General features: G+C 38.2%; 1 protein-coding gene across 1 annotated transcript in view; it reads right to left on the bottom strand.

Annotated features, from left to right (window-relative positions):
- Window positions 1-3,591: 3,591 nt before the first annotated feature.
- zc3h18 (zinc finger CCCH-type containing 18) overlaps window positions 3,592-18,574 on the bottom strand; it is a 56,966-nt gene continuing 41,983 nt past the window's right edge. Inside the window, 3 exon segments of the mRNA XM_067591062.1 lie at window positions 3,592-4,884; window positions 6,102-6,198; window positions 9,905-10,001. Coding sequence (XP_067447163.1) covers window positions 4,656-4,884; window positions 6,102-6,198; window positions 9,905-10,001 — 423 coding nt within the window. The 3' untranslated portion in view covers window positions 3,592-4,655.

An 18,574-nucleotide genomic window follows, 5' to 3' on the forward strand; every position in this document is an offset into this window, starting at 1 on the left:
CTATGTTTCTATGATTTCATGCTTTTGAGCACTGGTGTATAACAATCCCCCAAAAAGTGAAGCAGTTGCTAGTGTTGTAATTGCTTTCAATTTCTACAATGTTTATTAAGGTACGTGACACTTATCCTTTTGGTTACAAAGGTTTCTAACCCGTTATCTTAAAATCCATGTAAAGGAAAATCACAGATTTCTTTTTAAACACATTATGCATGTTAGAAAATAATTGCTAAAAAACATGTGAAAAGACTGTGAACTATGTAGTACTGAATTGTGGAGTTAGAGCATTAAGTTGTTTTTTACCATTTCTGTCTTCAGAATTTTTTGGATGGGCCTAAAATGTTAACTTGATGGCATGGAGGGGTTACGAGCATGCCGCCCTCCACCATATAAACACCAGAGTGATGTACTCTTGGTTACTATTTTTACACCAGGGGGGTGGTCCATCAAGCTGGCTAACGGGATAGCCTGGTTTATTTCGATAAGCCTCGCTAATTTAAGTGAGAGTTCTGTTCCATCACTGCGGCTTATATGAGTCCCAACTCAGTAGCCATGGTAACTTAGTCAGCAGAACTAGCCTGCTCCATGGCAGGCTGACTGTCCAGCTAAACTCAGTTGCATGTCAAAGAATATAGATAGTCATTTTCTCTCAATGACAAACATAGTCTCCTCGAAGCTTATGACAAAACTGTACTGTACTGCATTTTGAAACAGTCAGTAAAATTCTGTAACTTTATATTCATGTAGGCTAATAAATATACAAATGTTAATTAGATGGTGTTCTGCATGACAGATAAAGAAAAAGAAAAGGTTATGATAATCATCTGCATATAGTGATATTTGACCCGGACAGATGTGATCATTATAAGTGGCTTCCACTGTACTTATATCCTTCTCCAGTTTCCAGTTAATTTTTTAACTTTCAGTGATGCTTGTCAATGGACATCCTGTGAAAGAGAAAATGTGTCAAAGAGTATGATAATGTCGGGAAGTTCTCTTAAGTTGCTTACACCATAATTTTAAACATACATGTGATATTATCTAGCCAAGTGATAATATAACCACAGTCACTGATCTGAATGCTCATTTATTAATAAAAGATAAAACCATGAGCGGAAACAAGTGCTGCTCTTCACTTTCACTCATCCAGCCGGATGCGTGGATTGAACCATCATCCTTCTGGTAATAAGTTTGCTCCTCTAATCTTTACGTTATCACTGCTGATCTGTCATCAGTTTTGTTCCAAGTCATCTCCTCCACCTTGTTAATTGCAGCCGTTTTGCCCTTTTTGGTGAAAGCTCCTTTATATTCTTCATGCAGTTTCATCAGCAGGTTTGTTCTGCTGCTGAGAAGAAACCCGCTCTAGTTTTCTTCTTTTTGCGACATAGTATAATCTTTTCGACAATCGACTATTCTGGGCTGCTTATGTGCTCCGTGCACCCGCACACTTCAAGTTTATTCCAGCCCGGCTAGAGTTAGCGTTGAGGTGCAGATATCATCAGATAATTCGTAACTCATTTGTAATTTAAAAACCAAAAAACGGCGAATCTGTTATTTGTTTCAAAACAAAGTTGATTAGTTGATTGGTGTCAGAATCAACTAACGAAAAACCAATCAAACCCGGCCCGTTTTTGGTTTTTGCCGATTCGTTTTATCGTTATTCCTTTTTGGATAAAATATCCAGCAGGTCTGCGGACATCAAGCCAATTCGTTTTTGCGTTTGAAACCAAATACGGAAGTCACAGGGGTTTTTCCTTTTTTCATTTTAAAACAAAAAAGAAAAACGAAATCACGTGATCTATTCCTTTTTAGTTTCCCAACGAAAATCCAGAAAACCAAATTCAAAAGATCGTTCAATTTTGGTTTAGAAATCAAGTATTTTTGTCAGTTTTGTACGATAGCGGATACGGCTACATTAGCCTACCCATGATCCTCAGCGACCGTTGCTATGGTGAAGGCGCCAAAAACGAATTGGCTTGATGTCCGCAGACCTACGAATCTGCAAAAAACAAAAACGGGCCGGGATTGATTAGTTTTTCGTTATTTGATTCTAACACCAAAAACGTCTTTTTGTTTTGAAACAAATAACAGATTTATCGTTTTTTGGTTTTTGAATTACAAATGAATTACGAATTATACGATGATTAGTGGAACAGCTTGAGCCTCAAGTGAAAGTTGACGTTTATTCTAGCCAGGCTTTTTCAAGTCAGCTCAGCTTTCTCCAGCTGCGTTGACGGAACACCCCTCAGGTAGTTTTACAAACTTTCATTGGATACAACTGGGATTCACTTCAGATAACCTGCTGTTACTGATGAATGAGGCCATTTTCAGTCAATGTTAGCACTCAAGGAATTATTTTATTTTTAAAATATCTTCTATGTTTCTTGCCTTATACCTACAAACAAAGCCTATTTTAAAATGTGTATTTTTATGCAGTTTGGCATCAACTCAGAGGCTGTTCAGTTAGGCTGTGCTTTCAGTATCTTCAGCAGACATACCCCCAGCGTTTCAGAGCAGAGATGTCTATTTTTCAAAGATTTCGAAACCTAATTTTATGTAGCCTACTTGGCGATTTTTTTAATCATTTAAATTTGGCTGGGTGGTAAATTACACATTTTTCTGTGGTGTGACAAACTTAGAACACATTTATTATTGCTTTACACGGACTTAAACTATCTCTTTAAGGGCACTGGAAGCACTGCAGTATTACCAACTGGTTGGATTTCTGGCATCATGTTATTAGTATAGTAACAAGACCAGTCTTGCTAGCAGCTTTGAGAGACTGATCGTGAGCTAAAAGCTAACATTAGCATAGTGCAGGGCTGTCTAATGCCAACCATCATACATAGACCGTAACCTTATTATTCAGTGTTTTGAAGAAAAACGTGTAATATCTGGAGTGTATGTCAAAAATGCTACCCAATAAACACAAAGTAGTAAAAAGAAAAAAATCTCATGATCTCTTTATGTTGGTTCATAAGGCCAGAGAGAGGTCTTGGTGAGCCTTAGCACAGCAACATGCTCACAATGATAGTGCTAGCATATTGATGTTTAGCAGGTATCTTGCGTACACCGTGAGTAGAGTAGTCACCAAAATGGTTAGAATCTATCTTGTTGTAAATTTCATAGCAATCTATCAAATAGTGTCAAGATGTTTCAGTCTGGACCGAACTACTGACAATGCCATCCCTGCTAGTACGGCTGAAATTTTACAAGATTAAATTTGTACTTGCTGTAGCCAAGACTGAAGGACAACTTCTTGCTGAATTCAATTAAAAGAGAATGACATGGTGGCCTTAAGCAGAATAAACAGACGGTGAAGAAATGGAACAGATGATTCATAGCACTGTTCCATGTTGATGCAATGCTCTTAGTTCAATATTGACGTAGTCCATTGTGGACAAACACCATGGATCACTTGTGCACAAGCCCTGAGCAACAATGATTATTTTTAGTATGTAGCCTATATCTTCCACTCTTTATGCTGAACAATACTGTGTCTGAATGCTTCTGTAAACATGTGACTGTGCATTTTTATTTAATCACCTCCTTTTATCTTGCACAACAGCAGAGAGAAAAAACATACAACTGACCTTCTCTTTATCAAAATAGTTTATTTAGAAGGCTTTTGTCACAAAAGCAAGACATATCTTGTCTCTAAATGTCCCCGTTCCACCTCTCATACTCCTCCAACTAAAAATGTGACACAAATAAAACATTGGTTTATCACTTGAGAAGAGCTAAGAAGAAAAGAAAATGCTGTAGATTAAAAAAAAAGCAATACTTCACATCACTGTTGTCTATAATATTCGCTTGAGAGAATCTGATGACTTGCTATTATTGTACAAGGTGGGACAGTGAACACTGCCCAAAAACACAGAACGCAGACGAGTCATTGGTTAAAGGTGGGCCCGCTGTGAACAAAGCATGGGCTCGTGATTGCTTTCAGGGGCCGAATATGGATGCTCAAGAAGTTGCAGATTTATACAAAGAAGAGTTGTAGGCTGTCTGTACTCTGTCGAACTGACAGTCACACCACAGTCACACATCACTTCACACAGAGGAAACTAAAGAAAAGATGCGAGAACAAGACGATAAAAGGGGGCAGAGAAAGACAGAAGTGGTAGATTCAATGTGTAGAAATCTGTTATTCGTCACACACTCAACATAAGGAAGATTCTTCCTTTTCACTGAAGGATCATAGTGAGCAGGATGTGATCAAGTGCACCTTACTACCCTTCTGTTTCTGTACTGTAAAGTCTACACAAAGTACACTCCCTTCCTGAGACGTCCTTCCCTCACCGCATGCCTTTGTTCCCTCCTGTTTCTCAAAGACGAGGTAAACTGCAGTTGAGACATTCAGAGACTTCTAACGGGAGCAGAAGTAGGGTATATGGGAGTGAAAGACGCTCTAAAAATCAACCTCTCTGAGGACAACAAGCAGAGGATGGTTTTCGTGGCGGCCACCTGTCACTTACACAATAGCCTTTATACAAGAACCATACAACATTTTTACACGTCCATTGGAGGCAGGGGAAGAAAGGTAGGATTCGCTGGGAACCGCTCTGTCCCACGACCCTCACTGTTGCCCCGGCTCGCGAGGCCGTGCAGGCAGGCAGACTGGCAGGCAGGCGAACAGGTGAGGAGCGGGCTTCCATTTATTTGGCGGGGATCTTTGCCCTCTTCCGGGCGATGGCGTCTTCCACGGCCTTCAGCTGTTTCAGCAGCTCCTCGCGGCGGGACAGTGTGTTGCTGGGTTTGTTGGAGCCCGAGCCCGAGCTGGAGCCTGAGCCAGTGGCCGAAGTGGAGCCTGGGGCGGGGGGCTTGCCCGACGGTGCTGCTGGGCCTTTCCCCGATGATTTGGGGGGTGGTGACAGAGGACGTTTTCTAAGAAAAGGGAGCAAGAGGGGGTCACATATTTACTCATGTCATTTCATAAGAGCACACAGTGTGACATGACTAAGAACAAAAAAGAGGAAATAGCCAATTATGAACACAACAGCAATGAGAAATAAGCTGCCATGATCTTTGAATGCGGGAACAAATATGTGAGAGGGCTATTTTCTCATTGTCCTCTCACACCAAGTACTGTATCAACTGGATTCTGTATGAACATCATTTAAAGGATACAAGATATTTTTCTTATTATCAGCAAATCCCACAAAAACACCCAAACCTACAATTAATGTATCCTGCTAAAAAGTATTGTGTGTGTATCACAGCCTGATATATCTTATTCCTCTGTGTCACAGAGCTCAATTGTTGTCCAAACACTATTAAAAAACACACCAATGAGCCACCCTATTTTACTGGGTGACATGTGCCTTTACTACCATGAACACACACACTGTAGTTTATTTTGACTCAGTCCCACACACACAGTGCTGCTGCTGCTCACTAGAGCCCAAATTCATCTACCACTGAAAATAGTCCCCAATAAATGCACTATTTTCTCCTGATTGAGTAGCGTTCTGAAGTGAACTATGTGGAGATTTGTACATTAACTAAAATTTGTTATGTTTGAACTAGTTATTATGTAAAGATAAGTCACTAAATGTTTACTGCCAGGTTTAAGTGTTGCATTGCTAACTGAACTAGCTAGCTTACCTGACTAAACTGATGTTAGCTTGCTTATTTTCGACCAGATTAGGATGAAGTGTAAACAATGTAAATAGGTAATGTGGTTGACACATCTGACCTGACATTTCAAGTGTTCATATTACTTTGTCTATCTTCTGTAGTCGAGACCTTAACAATGGCATCGATCTGGAGTCCATTTACAAAGCAGAAGTTGAACACCCGGGTATTTTGGTATTTGGGTGAATCTTATGACACGTGCAGCGATGGTGTAATATCTTTGTGCTTCCACTTCTGTGGCATGTTCCTCATTTGGGCCAAACACTGATCAGGCAAACTTCATTATCTGAAAACCCAGATGTGTTTGGCTTGACGTGTCAGATAATAAACCTGACTATAAAATTTCCACAGTTCCAGCTTTTCTTTTCTTTTTTTAAACCACTTTTGACATCTGTTGTTGTATGATGTAGTGTTAAAGAATAAATATAACAATCCTACAGCAATAACATACTGAAAGTGGCACCAACCTGTCTCCCTGGGGGGGCATGGGCCGGGGCCCTTGGCCTCTGGGCCGATCCATCCGAGGGGAGAGCGGGGGTCGGCCAGGTACCCTCTTATCACGGCCTGAAAAACACCAGTGTTGGGGTTAATGAAGCCATTAGGACTGAGTGGCCTTTGGCTAAGTGTTAGTTCTTTAAAAACCAAGTTATTGTGGCTCTGGACACAACATAGCTGTTGAAATCCAACAGCTGTGTTGCCTCTTTTAACAGCTGTTTAAGTTTTCATAAAATATTTTACTTCCACATTGGGTTAGATAAATTATGATGTGGGCTTGTGTCTTTATAATAGAAAAATAGAAATTAAAATGGAAAGAATGGACATTACCATTTCACTTAAACACAGTACTGTGTGGCAGCAATGCCCTTCCCTTGCCTAGTCTGCAGGAAAATGGACACATTGCGTTTACACTACTAAATAATGTGGCCCAGACCACCTCAGAATGTGGTCTGAGTGATCGGATCTCAATGCATCCTCAATGCGTCTTGGGTGTGATCAGATCACCCGAGACACGTGTTAATGCCAGGTGTAAATGGGGCCAGTGAATGTGTGGAGCCTAAAACAATGAGCTAAAAGATGCTAAAAAGGTCAACAGGGCTACAGATTTGGGTTTAAATTCTGCACGATTTCAGCAGTAAGATATCCTTTCATTTAACACCATCATTTGATTCAATCAAAGTTCGCAATTAATTATGTTATGTTATGTTTTTCTCATCTTGTCCTTGTTTAGCTGAAAACAATGTTTGTGCCGTCTAGGCCTGTCAGGATAATTACGTTATCAACTTATTGTATAATAACGGAATTATCAACATTATCATGTCCATATATCGACTTATTGTAATATATATATGGACATGACCTTGATCATTTTTGCTGACTTCAATATTGCCCATTGTGTTTACATGTGTTTGTTTACATGAGAATGTCACCAAGAATAAACAGCATAACTTATTGTGTGTGGTCTATCTATTTGAGGCAAATAATCTGTCTACCTGTTTCAGTAGGTTGTTTCCAGAAGGTTTCAACATTTTAATAAATCTAGTTTTCGCTCCTGCTGTTAAATTAAAAAAGGAAAAGGCAGCGTGTGAGGCAAGCCCTTCCTCCTCCACATCACCAGCAGATCTCCTACACTCTGCATTAGTGGCTAATAGGCTATTCATGTCACACTAAGTAGTTGCCACCACTCCTTGCTGTGCACATCTGGAGTGGAGAATGCACAAGTGAGTGAGTAAGTGAGTTATTTGTAAATAACTCTGTCCTGGTTAATCTAATGATGATGGGTCGGCGTTTTTAAAGCGCCCACTCTTCAACCCCCTCCACCCCTGTCGTCCCGGTGAGTAAGCAGCTCAAGGTTGAGCCACTACCCCCCCCCCCACACCACTGAAAGCCACTGCCATTACTGCCTGGCCACTTCAATGTTTACATGTGATGTCAGAGGTGGGAGCCATGTGCAGGCAATCCCAACAAACCTTGCGGCTCAGGGGAAAGATTTTTTTCACATTCCAATTCCAATGTCTGAATATTCTTAAGAATTGAAAGTTCATTGCTCTTTAAAAGGGTGCACTTGTATTATTATGCTATTATATTATCATTATAACAGTGGCATAAAATGGTCTTAAAATGACAATATCATTTATCACAATTATTTCAGGGACAATATATTGTCCAACAAAAGTAGTTATTGTGACAGGACTAATGCCATCTAGTGATTTGTGTCTTCCTGACATAGCCCAGGCTTCCAGGGGACACTGACAAATAGTTATATATCATCAACATAGCTTTGATAACACACATTGTGTTCTTGAATAATCAGAACTAGGGAATGTTAAGATGAAATAACAGACGAAGAACTGAGTCTTGTGGGAGGAACACATTACATCGACTTTACCAGAGCAAAAACTGTCATAGGAAGCAGAAATGTTTACCTTTCCAGTGGGAGGAAAAACTTATTTAGAACTAGACCAGTTGATGGATTGTAAAACAGTCATACAATGGACATGGCGTTGTTGGTAAGTGTTCATTCTAAAATCATTTACTACTCTATGAGATGTTACATCATTCTGATAAGCATGTAAATCAGAATACCATCATGGACTATATTATGTTATGTACAGGTATTTTAAAATTTATATTACGTTTTCTACCAATGAGGGCTGAGGTATGACCTATAAGAGAGCCCAGTGTATTTGTATCTGTATTTGTTGAGGCAGCAAAATTATTTGTATTAGCATTTGAATAAAAATGGAAATAGGTGTAAAAAATCATGTTTTTGTTTTTAATTACACTTTTAATTTTAGAATATTAAAGTGTTAAAATAAGTGTTCATCAATAAACTATCTTGCAAAAGAGGTCTCCACACCAGGTCTCAAACTCAAGTCTCTCAGATCATAAACAACTGCACTGACTACTGAGCTAAAGCTCAGCTTTGTGCCGCTGTATAGACAGATCTATAGCTACACCCATAACACAGAGACAGCACAGCGTGTAAGGTGTAGGGAAGAATTTCAGGCGATTATTGCTTTGCACTTTTCATTTATTGCCTATTTTTTACATCCTAACTTTGGGGAAAGGGGATGGGGAACAACAGGTTATGGAGTCCCTTGAGGGCACTTTGCACGTGTCCGTAGCTCAGCTTTATGTCTGGGGAACACCCCCAACTCCGGAAGTGATGTCCAAATAAGGAAATGTGCATCATGCAGCAGGTGGATGTGACTCCACTCGTTGAGAGCTGCTAATAGACCTAACACAGCTGAGCAGAGGAGAGAGACTGAGATGTAACCGACCTGCGCACTGTTATTTGACATGTTTTTTTTTGTCCAGAAAACAAATAATTTTAAAAATATTCTTACAAAATAAATATTCGTGAAAATCCACTATTTGTGCTTTTCCGAATACCGTATTTGGATTCTGCTCCACCCCTACTCCATAACACAGTTTTAAGAAAATGAGAAACAGCTAAATATTATTATAAGAGAATTTGGAAGAAATACCTGTTGGCAAAGGCACGTTCATTTAACTAATTTACATTAGACCATCAAGGACAACACCTTCAGTAAAGATTGTCATGGATAAAGGAAGAAGGTATTGGATTCAAGATAATTATCACAATCGGCCTCTGTAATGTTTGTTTTAGGAACTGGCAAAAGTAAAAGAAATAAATGAAAATAAAATGAAGTATTAAATTTATAGTGAAATAAAATAAAGAACCAAGTCCTTACATCTCAGAATCTGAAACCAGCTAAAATTTGGCATATTTAACCTATAAAATAAAAAAAATGATTTAGCAATTATTAAACCTGGCCAATTTTCTGTCAATCATCTAAATGATTCATCAAATAATCCTTTCAGCACACATTTTGGCATTCGTTTAAACTTGCTCGCTGTGAATTTGACCAGCTGTATCCACATATGTGCTTGATCGGACATTACATGGACTAAGGAGCTGGCAGGGTAAAGTACACTAATATCCAGTCCGACTGATTCGGACATTTGCGTTCACACATACAGCTCCTCTGGTTAATGTCTCGATAACTTCAGGTTTGCAATGCATGTGTGAAAAAGGCTCAATACTGCTGACAGTAGTGATAAAACATGTAAGATATCTCAGGTGAAGGGTCCCCCATAGTATCATGTCAGCGAGGGTCAACAGCAAATTCCTAATTCTTTGTAAAAAGCTGCGATTGTTTCCAAGTGTTGGTCCAGCTCTGGGGTGTATTTGTGTGAAACAATGAAAAGAAGTGTGAGAGTGAGCGGTGTTTATGCTGATTCTCACCTCTGTCTGGAGACATGGCCATTCTCTTGCTGAGCGGGGAACCTGGCCTGTCTTTGTCTGAAGGCAGGTACCTCTTCCTGTTGCCCTTATCTCCTTGCTGTTGGAAAATGACAGGACATACTGAGGATAGCAATTCAAATAAAGACGGAAATTGAAGACGTGTACTACAAGAAACCAAGTTCCACTTCTGAATGCCAAAAGGAAAAAAAAAAAAAAAAAAAAAAATCACCTGGACAATTAGTAAATGATTTTTTCAGTTAGAGTTGCCCTGTGATTTTCAGAGGAAACATGTCGGTACAACTGTACACTGTTTAACAAAAGTATGGAACTAACTGGGTGAGTGGAGGGAATTTTATTAGCGATGGAAAACCCGATTTACAACAAGTTAAAGAAAAAGCGATTAGCTTAGCTTAGCATAGAAAGAGGAAACACAGGGATACTGCTAGCCTGGCTCTGACCAATGGCAACAAAAAAAAGACACCTACCAACACCTCTTAAGCTCACTAAGCTTCACGTTATGCTTTCTTGTTTGATCTGTAAATCTGAAGTGTAAAAACAACACATTGTCGATTTACTGGGAGGTTATGTGCCAGACTATTTCTTGGCTGAGAGCAGTTACTTCCTGGAGCGGACTAACTATTGGTAAGAAAGCAAAATCTCAAAATGTCAAACTATTCCTTTAACCCTCTGGTCTTGTTCAAAATCACTATCAACTATTATCCATATTCTCAGTGCTAGTGTTTTCTCTTGTATAATGAATGACACAGTCTGGGATATGTAACTAATTAACAACACTGATTATTATGCATTGTTATTTTCGTGCAGGGAAAGCAAAATAGACAAAATTCCCACTCAGCTTGTTCGTGGCTTGTTTACAATTATTAAGTCTTTATAATTGATGCAACTGGATTTTTTTTTTAAATCATCAGAGCAGGTCAATACCTATCAATAAGTAGCAGTAACAATGACTTTTTTTGCATAATTACTTATTTTGAGCAGTGACAAAAAAAGGTTTAAGCTCCTACTCAGCGTCTTTAACCTTTCTCTAACCTTTTTTTGTCACTGCTCAAGTAATTATGCAAAAAATTATTGTTACTGCTACTTATTGAAAGGTATTGACCTGCTCTGATGATTAAAAAAATATCCAGTTGCATCAATTATGGTAAAAAATGGCCAAAAATGGCCACTTCTTGTTTACATTCCAAAAATGCTATAGAAACACTATATATTAATATTATTTTCTACTTTCACAAGTTTTTTTATTTTTTTATTGGCATCAGTCCTGATAATGGAGTCCAAATTTTTATCAATGCCAGAATTTTAACCCTTTAAATACCAATTCCACATCCATCCACTCCTCACACCTCCGCCTCCCAGGCAGGTTTGTGTGGGTGCACAGTGGCTGAACCATCTCCTCTGTTATAAACAGCGATGGGAAACCATACAATTTTCCCATTAAGAGACATCCACCCAGCCGAAAGCTCCCCAGTCTCCGCACAACCCAATTGCCTGAAGAAAACGTTGGCATTGAACGTTTCTGCAAACCACAGAAACGTTGAATATATACGTTTCGACACGTGTAATACGTATCATATCAACATTTCTACAAATGTACCATACTAACATTTCTACCCGTTGAATAATGATGTTTTATGTTTTTTATTTTATTTACATTTTTAATTATAAAAGAAAAGGACAAAAACAAAACAAACAAAAACAGACCCAACACAGCACACATACACAATACAAAAACAGTACACCAGATGTTACAGACAATAAGCAAATGAAATATAATATACTTGTTTAAGAAATCATTACATTGCCAATCCTTCTTAAACAGGACTACTCCATTCTACATACAAGGATCAGGTTTCTATTTAATTGTGCTGGTTTTATTCTTAACAGTCAAAAACACTTAACTTAAAAGTCTCTTATTTATATAGTCTTTTATAAGTGTCCATGGTCTATCTAAGCCATTGTCTCTATAAAGCCCCTGCGGGGCTGAGGCTGCACGTTCCAACGTTATCAGTTCTATGAAGTCCTTTAGCCAGTGATACAAACAAAAACTATTTAATTTCCTTACTTTCCAGTTCATAAGAATGATCCTTTTCACAGAAAGAAAAGCCAATGTTATCAAACGTTGTATTACTACAGATTTCAATCCATCCACTTTAACTCCCAGTAAACACACTTCTGGACATAGTGACACATCTACATTTAATATTGAACATAGCATTTTATGTACTCCTACCCAAAACTGTCTTATTTCTGGACAATTCCATAACATATGTATTAGAGATCCTCTCTCTCCACATCCATGCCAACATAGATCTGTCATATCAGTTTTATTCAGCTTGTGTGGAGTTATATATATTCGTTACAAAATTTTCATCTGTTTAAGTTTATATCTGACACATTTCGATAAATAATTTGTATGTCGCATTATAGAGTCCCATTGTTCTAGTGGTAGGTGTTTTCTTAGATCACGTTCCCTTTGTGATTTGACTAAGCAGAGAAACTGTGCCTCTATCTCTTTCAATTTATTATCTGCATTTTTATCTGAGGCCAGTATGATACCTTGAGAGATAAGTGTCTGCATTATAGATTTCAACTGTAGATACTGCAGAAAACCCAGAGCACTGAGGTCAAAGTTAGCTTTAAGCTCATTAAATCTTATTATTCTCTCCTGCTTTATGATTTGGCCTAGGTTCTTAACATTATGGCTTTCCCATTCCTTATTAATAAGAGTCTTCCCTCCAGCAGTGAATAAGGGGTTTTCCCATAATGGACATGAAGGCAAAAGTATTCCATTAATTGCACATTTCTTTTGAATTATTTTTGCTATTTCACATGAAAAACTGATAATTGGGTTCTTAATATTTATATTGTACAATACCACAAAGAAGAAAGGGATACTTTCTTACTACTTTTTGTTTTTTGCTCTCACCAACAATTTTTTGTTCCAGCCATTTCCAACTGCCGGCCTCACACTGTTCGTGATAGGCCCAGAGCATAGGGTATTTGCCATTAAAAGCCAAATAATATGTATATATTTCTGGTATTCTTAATCCTCCTTTATTCCTATGTTTTGTCAGTTTATTAAAAGCAATTCTTGGTTTTTTATACCCCCAAAGGAACTTTATAAAACCCTTTTTAATTTCTTTAAACCAATAATCAGGTAATTTAAGTGGAATCGAAGATAACATAAAAGACAGTCTGGGGAAAACATTCATTTTAATTATCTCTGCTCTACCCCACAAGGACAGCGGAAGTGTTCCCCATCTGGCAAGATCTTCTCTGATTGTTTTAATCAATTTAGGGCCATTTATCTCGAATATCTTCTCAATGAGGGAGATGATATTAATACCATGATATTTCAGTCCCTCTTTCTTCCAGACTACCTAAGTTTGGGTAAGATGGGCTGGAAAAGTCATGCAGTTGAGCAGAATTGCTTCACTCTTCTTCCAATTTACTTTATATCCTGAAAGACTGCCAAACTCATTTATGAGCTTAAATAAGTGTGGGGTTGAGGTTGCTGGATTTGAGAGTGTTAATAATATATCATCTGCATATAAAGTTATCTTAAAATCATAACCATATATATTAATACCACTTATTTGTTAGTTAGCTCTAATAGCACATGCTAAGGGTTCCAATGCCAATATAAAAATTATTGGTGAGACTGGACATCTTTGCCTTGTTGATCTAGTTACAATTCCATTTGTTTTCACACAGGCAAGTGGTTTGTGATACAGTGCTCTAATCCACTGCATACATATAGGTCCAGAGCCATATCTTCCTAAAGTATAAAATAAATATGGCCATTCGATCCTGTCAAATGCTTTTTCAGCATCCAGCGATAACATTACTGCTGGATGTTGAAGTGAAGTGGCTCTATGCGTTATCTGAAAGAGCCTTCTCAGGTTAGTTGTGGCATGACGGTCTATAACAAACCCTACTTGATCAAAATAGACCAATGAGGGAACCACTCTTTCAAGACATATTGTAAGTATTTTAGCAAATAACTTGTAGTCATTGTCAAGCAAACTAAGAGGTCTGTAGTTACTCATTTGCATATGATCTTTGCCAGGTTTGGGTATTGTTGAAATTACAGCTGTTTGCATGCTGACAGGCATTGATTTAGACATTATAATATCATTATATAACATTGTAAGAAAAGGGAGTCAAGATATCCTGAAAGCATTTATAGAACTCAATACTAAAACCATCTTCTCCAGGTGTCTTACCGTTAGACAGACACTTTATAGCCAATTTTACCTCTGCACCTGTAATATATTCCTCAAGTTCTTTTTTGTCAGTCTCTTCAACTGATGGTAAGCATATATTACTAAAAAAATTGTGAGCTTCCTTTAAATTAAAATGACCCTTAGATTCATATAATTTCTCATAATAAGATTTAAAACAATGATTAATTTGCTTGGGGTATAATTCTTCCACTACCATCATATATATTTGATATTAAATGTTTGGATTCTATTTGTTTTAGTCTCATTGACAGCATTTTACCAGCCTTCTCACCTGACTCAAAATATTTCCAGTGCAAATGCAGTTTCTTCATGCATTATCACACAGAGTTCCTTAATATATGATTGTCTGGTTCCCTCATATGTCTCTTTTCAAGCTTGTTCAGTTCTTCTTTTAGAGTTTTTCCTTTCATTCTTCTTCCTCTTCTTAGCAGTTGAGTGACTAATCAACCATCCCCTACATGTAGCCTTAAATGCTTCCCATACGGTATGTAATGATGATACTGAATTAATGTTTAAAGTAAAATATTCCTTTATTTTAGCCCTTATTAAGGAGATCAATTTTTCTTCTCCCAAGAGTGAATTATTAAATCTCCATTGTTTTGTTTTATTTACTTCAAAGGAGAGGTAAAAGCTAACGGAGATAGGAGCATGATCTGATATAGCTATATTATTAATTTCAGAATTAACTTCATTTTTAATCATCTGGCTAGATAATAACAAATAGTCAATCCTAGAATATGAATTATGGAGCTTTGAATAAAATGTGTATTCTCGTGCATCATTATTGATACATCTCCAAATAGCTATTGTACATGTTGTTGTCTGAAATTCTTCAAAAGCTACTGCAAGCGTACCGTCAGTTGGCAAAGGCTGCTTGGAATGGTCAACACTAGGCTGAGCTGCTACTTTAAAATCACCACCAATTAGTATTGGGATGTCCGAGAACCTTGATAATAGGACACTCAAATTTGTCATAAATTTAGCTTGCCCAGTATTAGGACTATAGATGTTAACAAGCACCATTTTTTTTTTTAATCACAAAGAAGTCCTGATACTATTATGTATCTACCTTCCTTGTCAGGAATTACTTTCAGTGGTTTGAAAGAGGTAGTTTTAGCAATCAAAACTGACACCTCTTGAGGCACTATTTCCAAGTTTTTGGTCCACCCACCTCTGTTTTAATTTTAATGATTCATCTGCATTCAAATGAGTTTCTTGTGTCATAGCTATGTCACATACTAGGGATTTCCAATGTGAAAGTATTTTGGAACGTTTAACTTTGTTTGATATTTCATGATATAATCTTAATAACAGGCAGCCCCATCTTTCACATAATTAATTTTACAAATGATTCCCAAACTCATATCAATCAATTTACACTGTTCCTCTGACTTTATCATAATACAACACAGAAAAAACACAAACAAACTAAATAAAATATCACCATAAGGGAATAAACAACACATAATATAGGGACACCTTCTCTGTCCCTTGTCCATGATCCAAGAGTTTACATGTCATTCTAAGCATTGACAGACCTTACATCAATTTTAAATTCCAATATTTACCTGTTATTTTTGCTGGAATTTTAATAAATTATAACCTAAAACCAAGACAGTTTATATTTATCCAGCGTCACCAAATTATAAATTTTTACATCATAGATCAAATCAAATTACTGACCTGTGGTCCATAAAGTAATTAACCAAAAGCTGATGGTACAAGTTTTACCAGGTCTTGCTGCGCCTCATCAGGTGTTTTATAGATATAATTTTCTCCTTTCAGTGTCACCAGTAGTCTGGATGGGTAAAGCAGGCCAAAGCGTATATTTGCGTCCTGGAGCATCTTTTTCAAGTCTGAATAGGCGGCACGTTGTTGTATCTCCACTGGAAGGTCCTGGAAGATGTGAAATGGTTTCCCGTGCCACTTTAATCCTTCCTTGGACCTTGCTGCTTTGAGGATATGTTGTCGGTCACTCCATTTCACCATGCGGACAATATACGGTCTCGGTGGTTCCGATGGACCCGGTCGCGGGCGCAAGGCTCTATGTTGCCGCTCCACCTCTGGTACCTGGTCTGACTTGTCTAGGTCCAATATATATGGGAGGATCGTTGACATTTCCTTAACAGGGTCGGAAGACTCAAACAGTCCCTCCTTCAGGCCCACAAACACCAGTTTATTCCTTCTGCTTTGGGATTCCATGTAAGTAACTTCAGTTTTAAGCTGTTGCACTTCTTTGGAGAGCTCCCGGGTCGCTCTAGTGTGAGTGTTTTTGAAATCCTCTAAGTTGCCAAGTTGTTGTTCTGCGTTCGCCACTCTGTTAATCATGGCTTGTGTGTCTTTTTTCAGCCCCTTCATACTTTTATTCAGATCATAGAACTTTTGTTCAAATGATTCCTTAACATCAGCAAACTGCTTTAGAAGCTCTTGTGCCCAGGCCTGGGGATTCTCCCCTGCCATGCTTTCTCTTGTTTGGCGTTGTTCACCCGCTTTCTCTCCCGGAGTTTGTCTTGTCCGACGATGCCACTTTCTCTCATTCATTCGTGCATTTATTGCTAAGATTGATGTTTTATGGTGTGACAACACTGTGGTTAAGGTCTGGTTCGGTTGAGGCACAAAGACCACTTGGTTAGGGTTAGGGAAAGATCATGGTTTGGGTTCAAATAAAAAATAAAATAAAAACGGCCGATGTCTCACTAAAAACACCTGAATTTCTTGCCAGAAAAACAGCTGCAAATGTCCTGACATCTTGCTAAAAACACCTGCTTTTGTTGGTTGAAACGGGAAGCGGACATTGGTTTTGAGGTGATCTCGAATCGTGTTCTCTGCTGATTTCCAACTTGCTGCCGAGAAACTTACTAACCATCCACTGACCCCTCCTCCTAATAGGAAAGATCAACTCATATAGATCTCGTGTGAACTATGTCACTTTAGAAATGTTGAGATGATGCGTATTTTGGAAATGTTGAAATTATACATTTTGTTGAAATGTTGACAAAATACGTTTTGTTGAAATGTTGAGATGATACCTTTTGTAGAAATGTTAATATGCTACATTCTGTTGAAATGTTGATATGATACGTTTTGTTGAAATGTTAATATGCTACATATTTCACGTGTTGAAATGTAGACATTCAACGTTTCTGTGGTTTGCAACCAAACAACAAACAGAGAATGTACAGAGTCACTTTTTACTGTTTTCATTTTTCTACCTATGGGCTCTTACTGCAGTCCCAGCCTTCTTAGGTGGGTCTCAATGGATACAACTGTATCTATCTGAGCTACTCCCTGAACTCTTTAATCAACAACTAGTGCAGTGCCTGTTCAAAATGTGCCTGTTCAGAACGAGAGACTGCTTATTATTTTTAGAGTACCACATATGTATGTATCAATTAATAAATGTATCAATTAAAACAATGATGAATTAATAAGTTAAATGGTTTAAATCCAGACAGAAACTTCACCAGTGAGACTAAACAGAAGTTGAACCACAGAAGCAGTTTAGGACTTTCCATAGGTTGATTCTGCTGCCAATCAAACGTGTCTGTGCTCCTATTGGCCTCCTGTGTATGCTTGTTCTTCTCTCTTGGGCAGTTTAACTGAGCAGGGCGCATGCCTTTGTCCCACTAAAGTCAAAGCCCAGACGCGCCACCCTGCTGTGATGTGATGGTGTTTATATCAAACAGCCCTCACTGCACATGAGCTGAACAGCTTGCTTGTTTATTCAAAGTTAATTAAACATGTCGCATGTCCAAACAACTTGCAAACACAGCACCAAGTGTGAAGTTGAGTCAGAGCCCAGAAGCCCTGCCGTGTTGTGATGTGATGATGTTTATTATCAAATAGCCCCTGCTTCACTCAGACACGGAGCTGAATGGCTTGCTGTTCACTTGTTTATTCAAAGCTTATTAATATTAAACGTGTCGCATGTCCAAATTGCACCAAATTTGACACTGCACATCGTTGAGTCCCCAGCAATACACCTGCTGACTGTGAAGTTGATCAGATTAACTGTTCTTGAGATATGTGAAGGACAGACAGACAGACAGACAGACATGCATACAAACAGACAGAGATTCCTTGCTTTTTTGTTAGATGAACTGCTGTGCCTGTTCAATACGTGTTTGAGACATCCTGCAGCAAGTCTTTACTATAAATTCACAGTACATAGTTCAATAGTAGAGCTTAAGTCTCTTAAACCTTTTCAAGTCATTAACACTATGGATGTAATCCCACCTTCGACCACAATGTGGGTTGCAATGGCAGAGTGGCGCTGTCTGAATTTCTGCTTGTTGAAACGTTGTTTATTAAGTATTTTTATATATTTCTCGAGAACCGCTCATGCGAAGAACTTCACACTTGACACTGCAATTCCTTGAGTCCCCAGCAATACATCCAGCAG

Source organism: Thunnus thynnus, chromosome 5 (assembly GCF_963924715.1).
Source record: "Thunnus thynnus chromosome 5, fThuThy2.1, whole genome shotgun sequence".
Classification (NCBI taxonomy): Eukaryota; Metazoa; Chordata; class Actinopteri; order Scombriformes; family Scombridae; genus Thunnus; species Thunnus thynnus.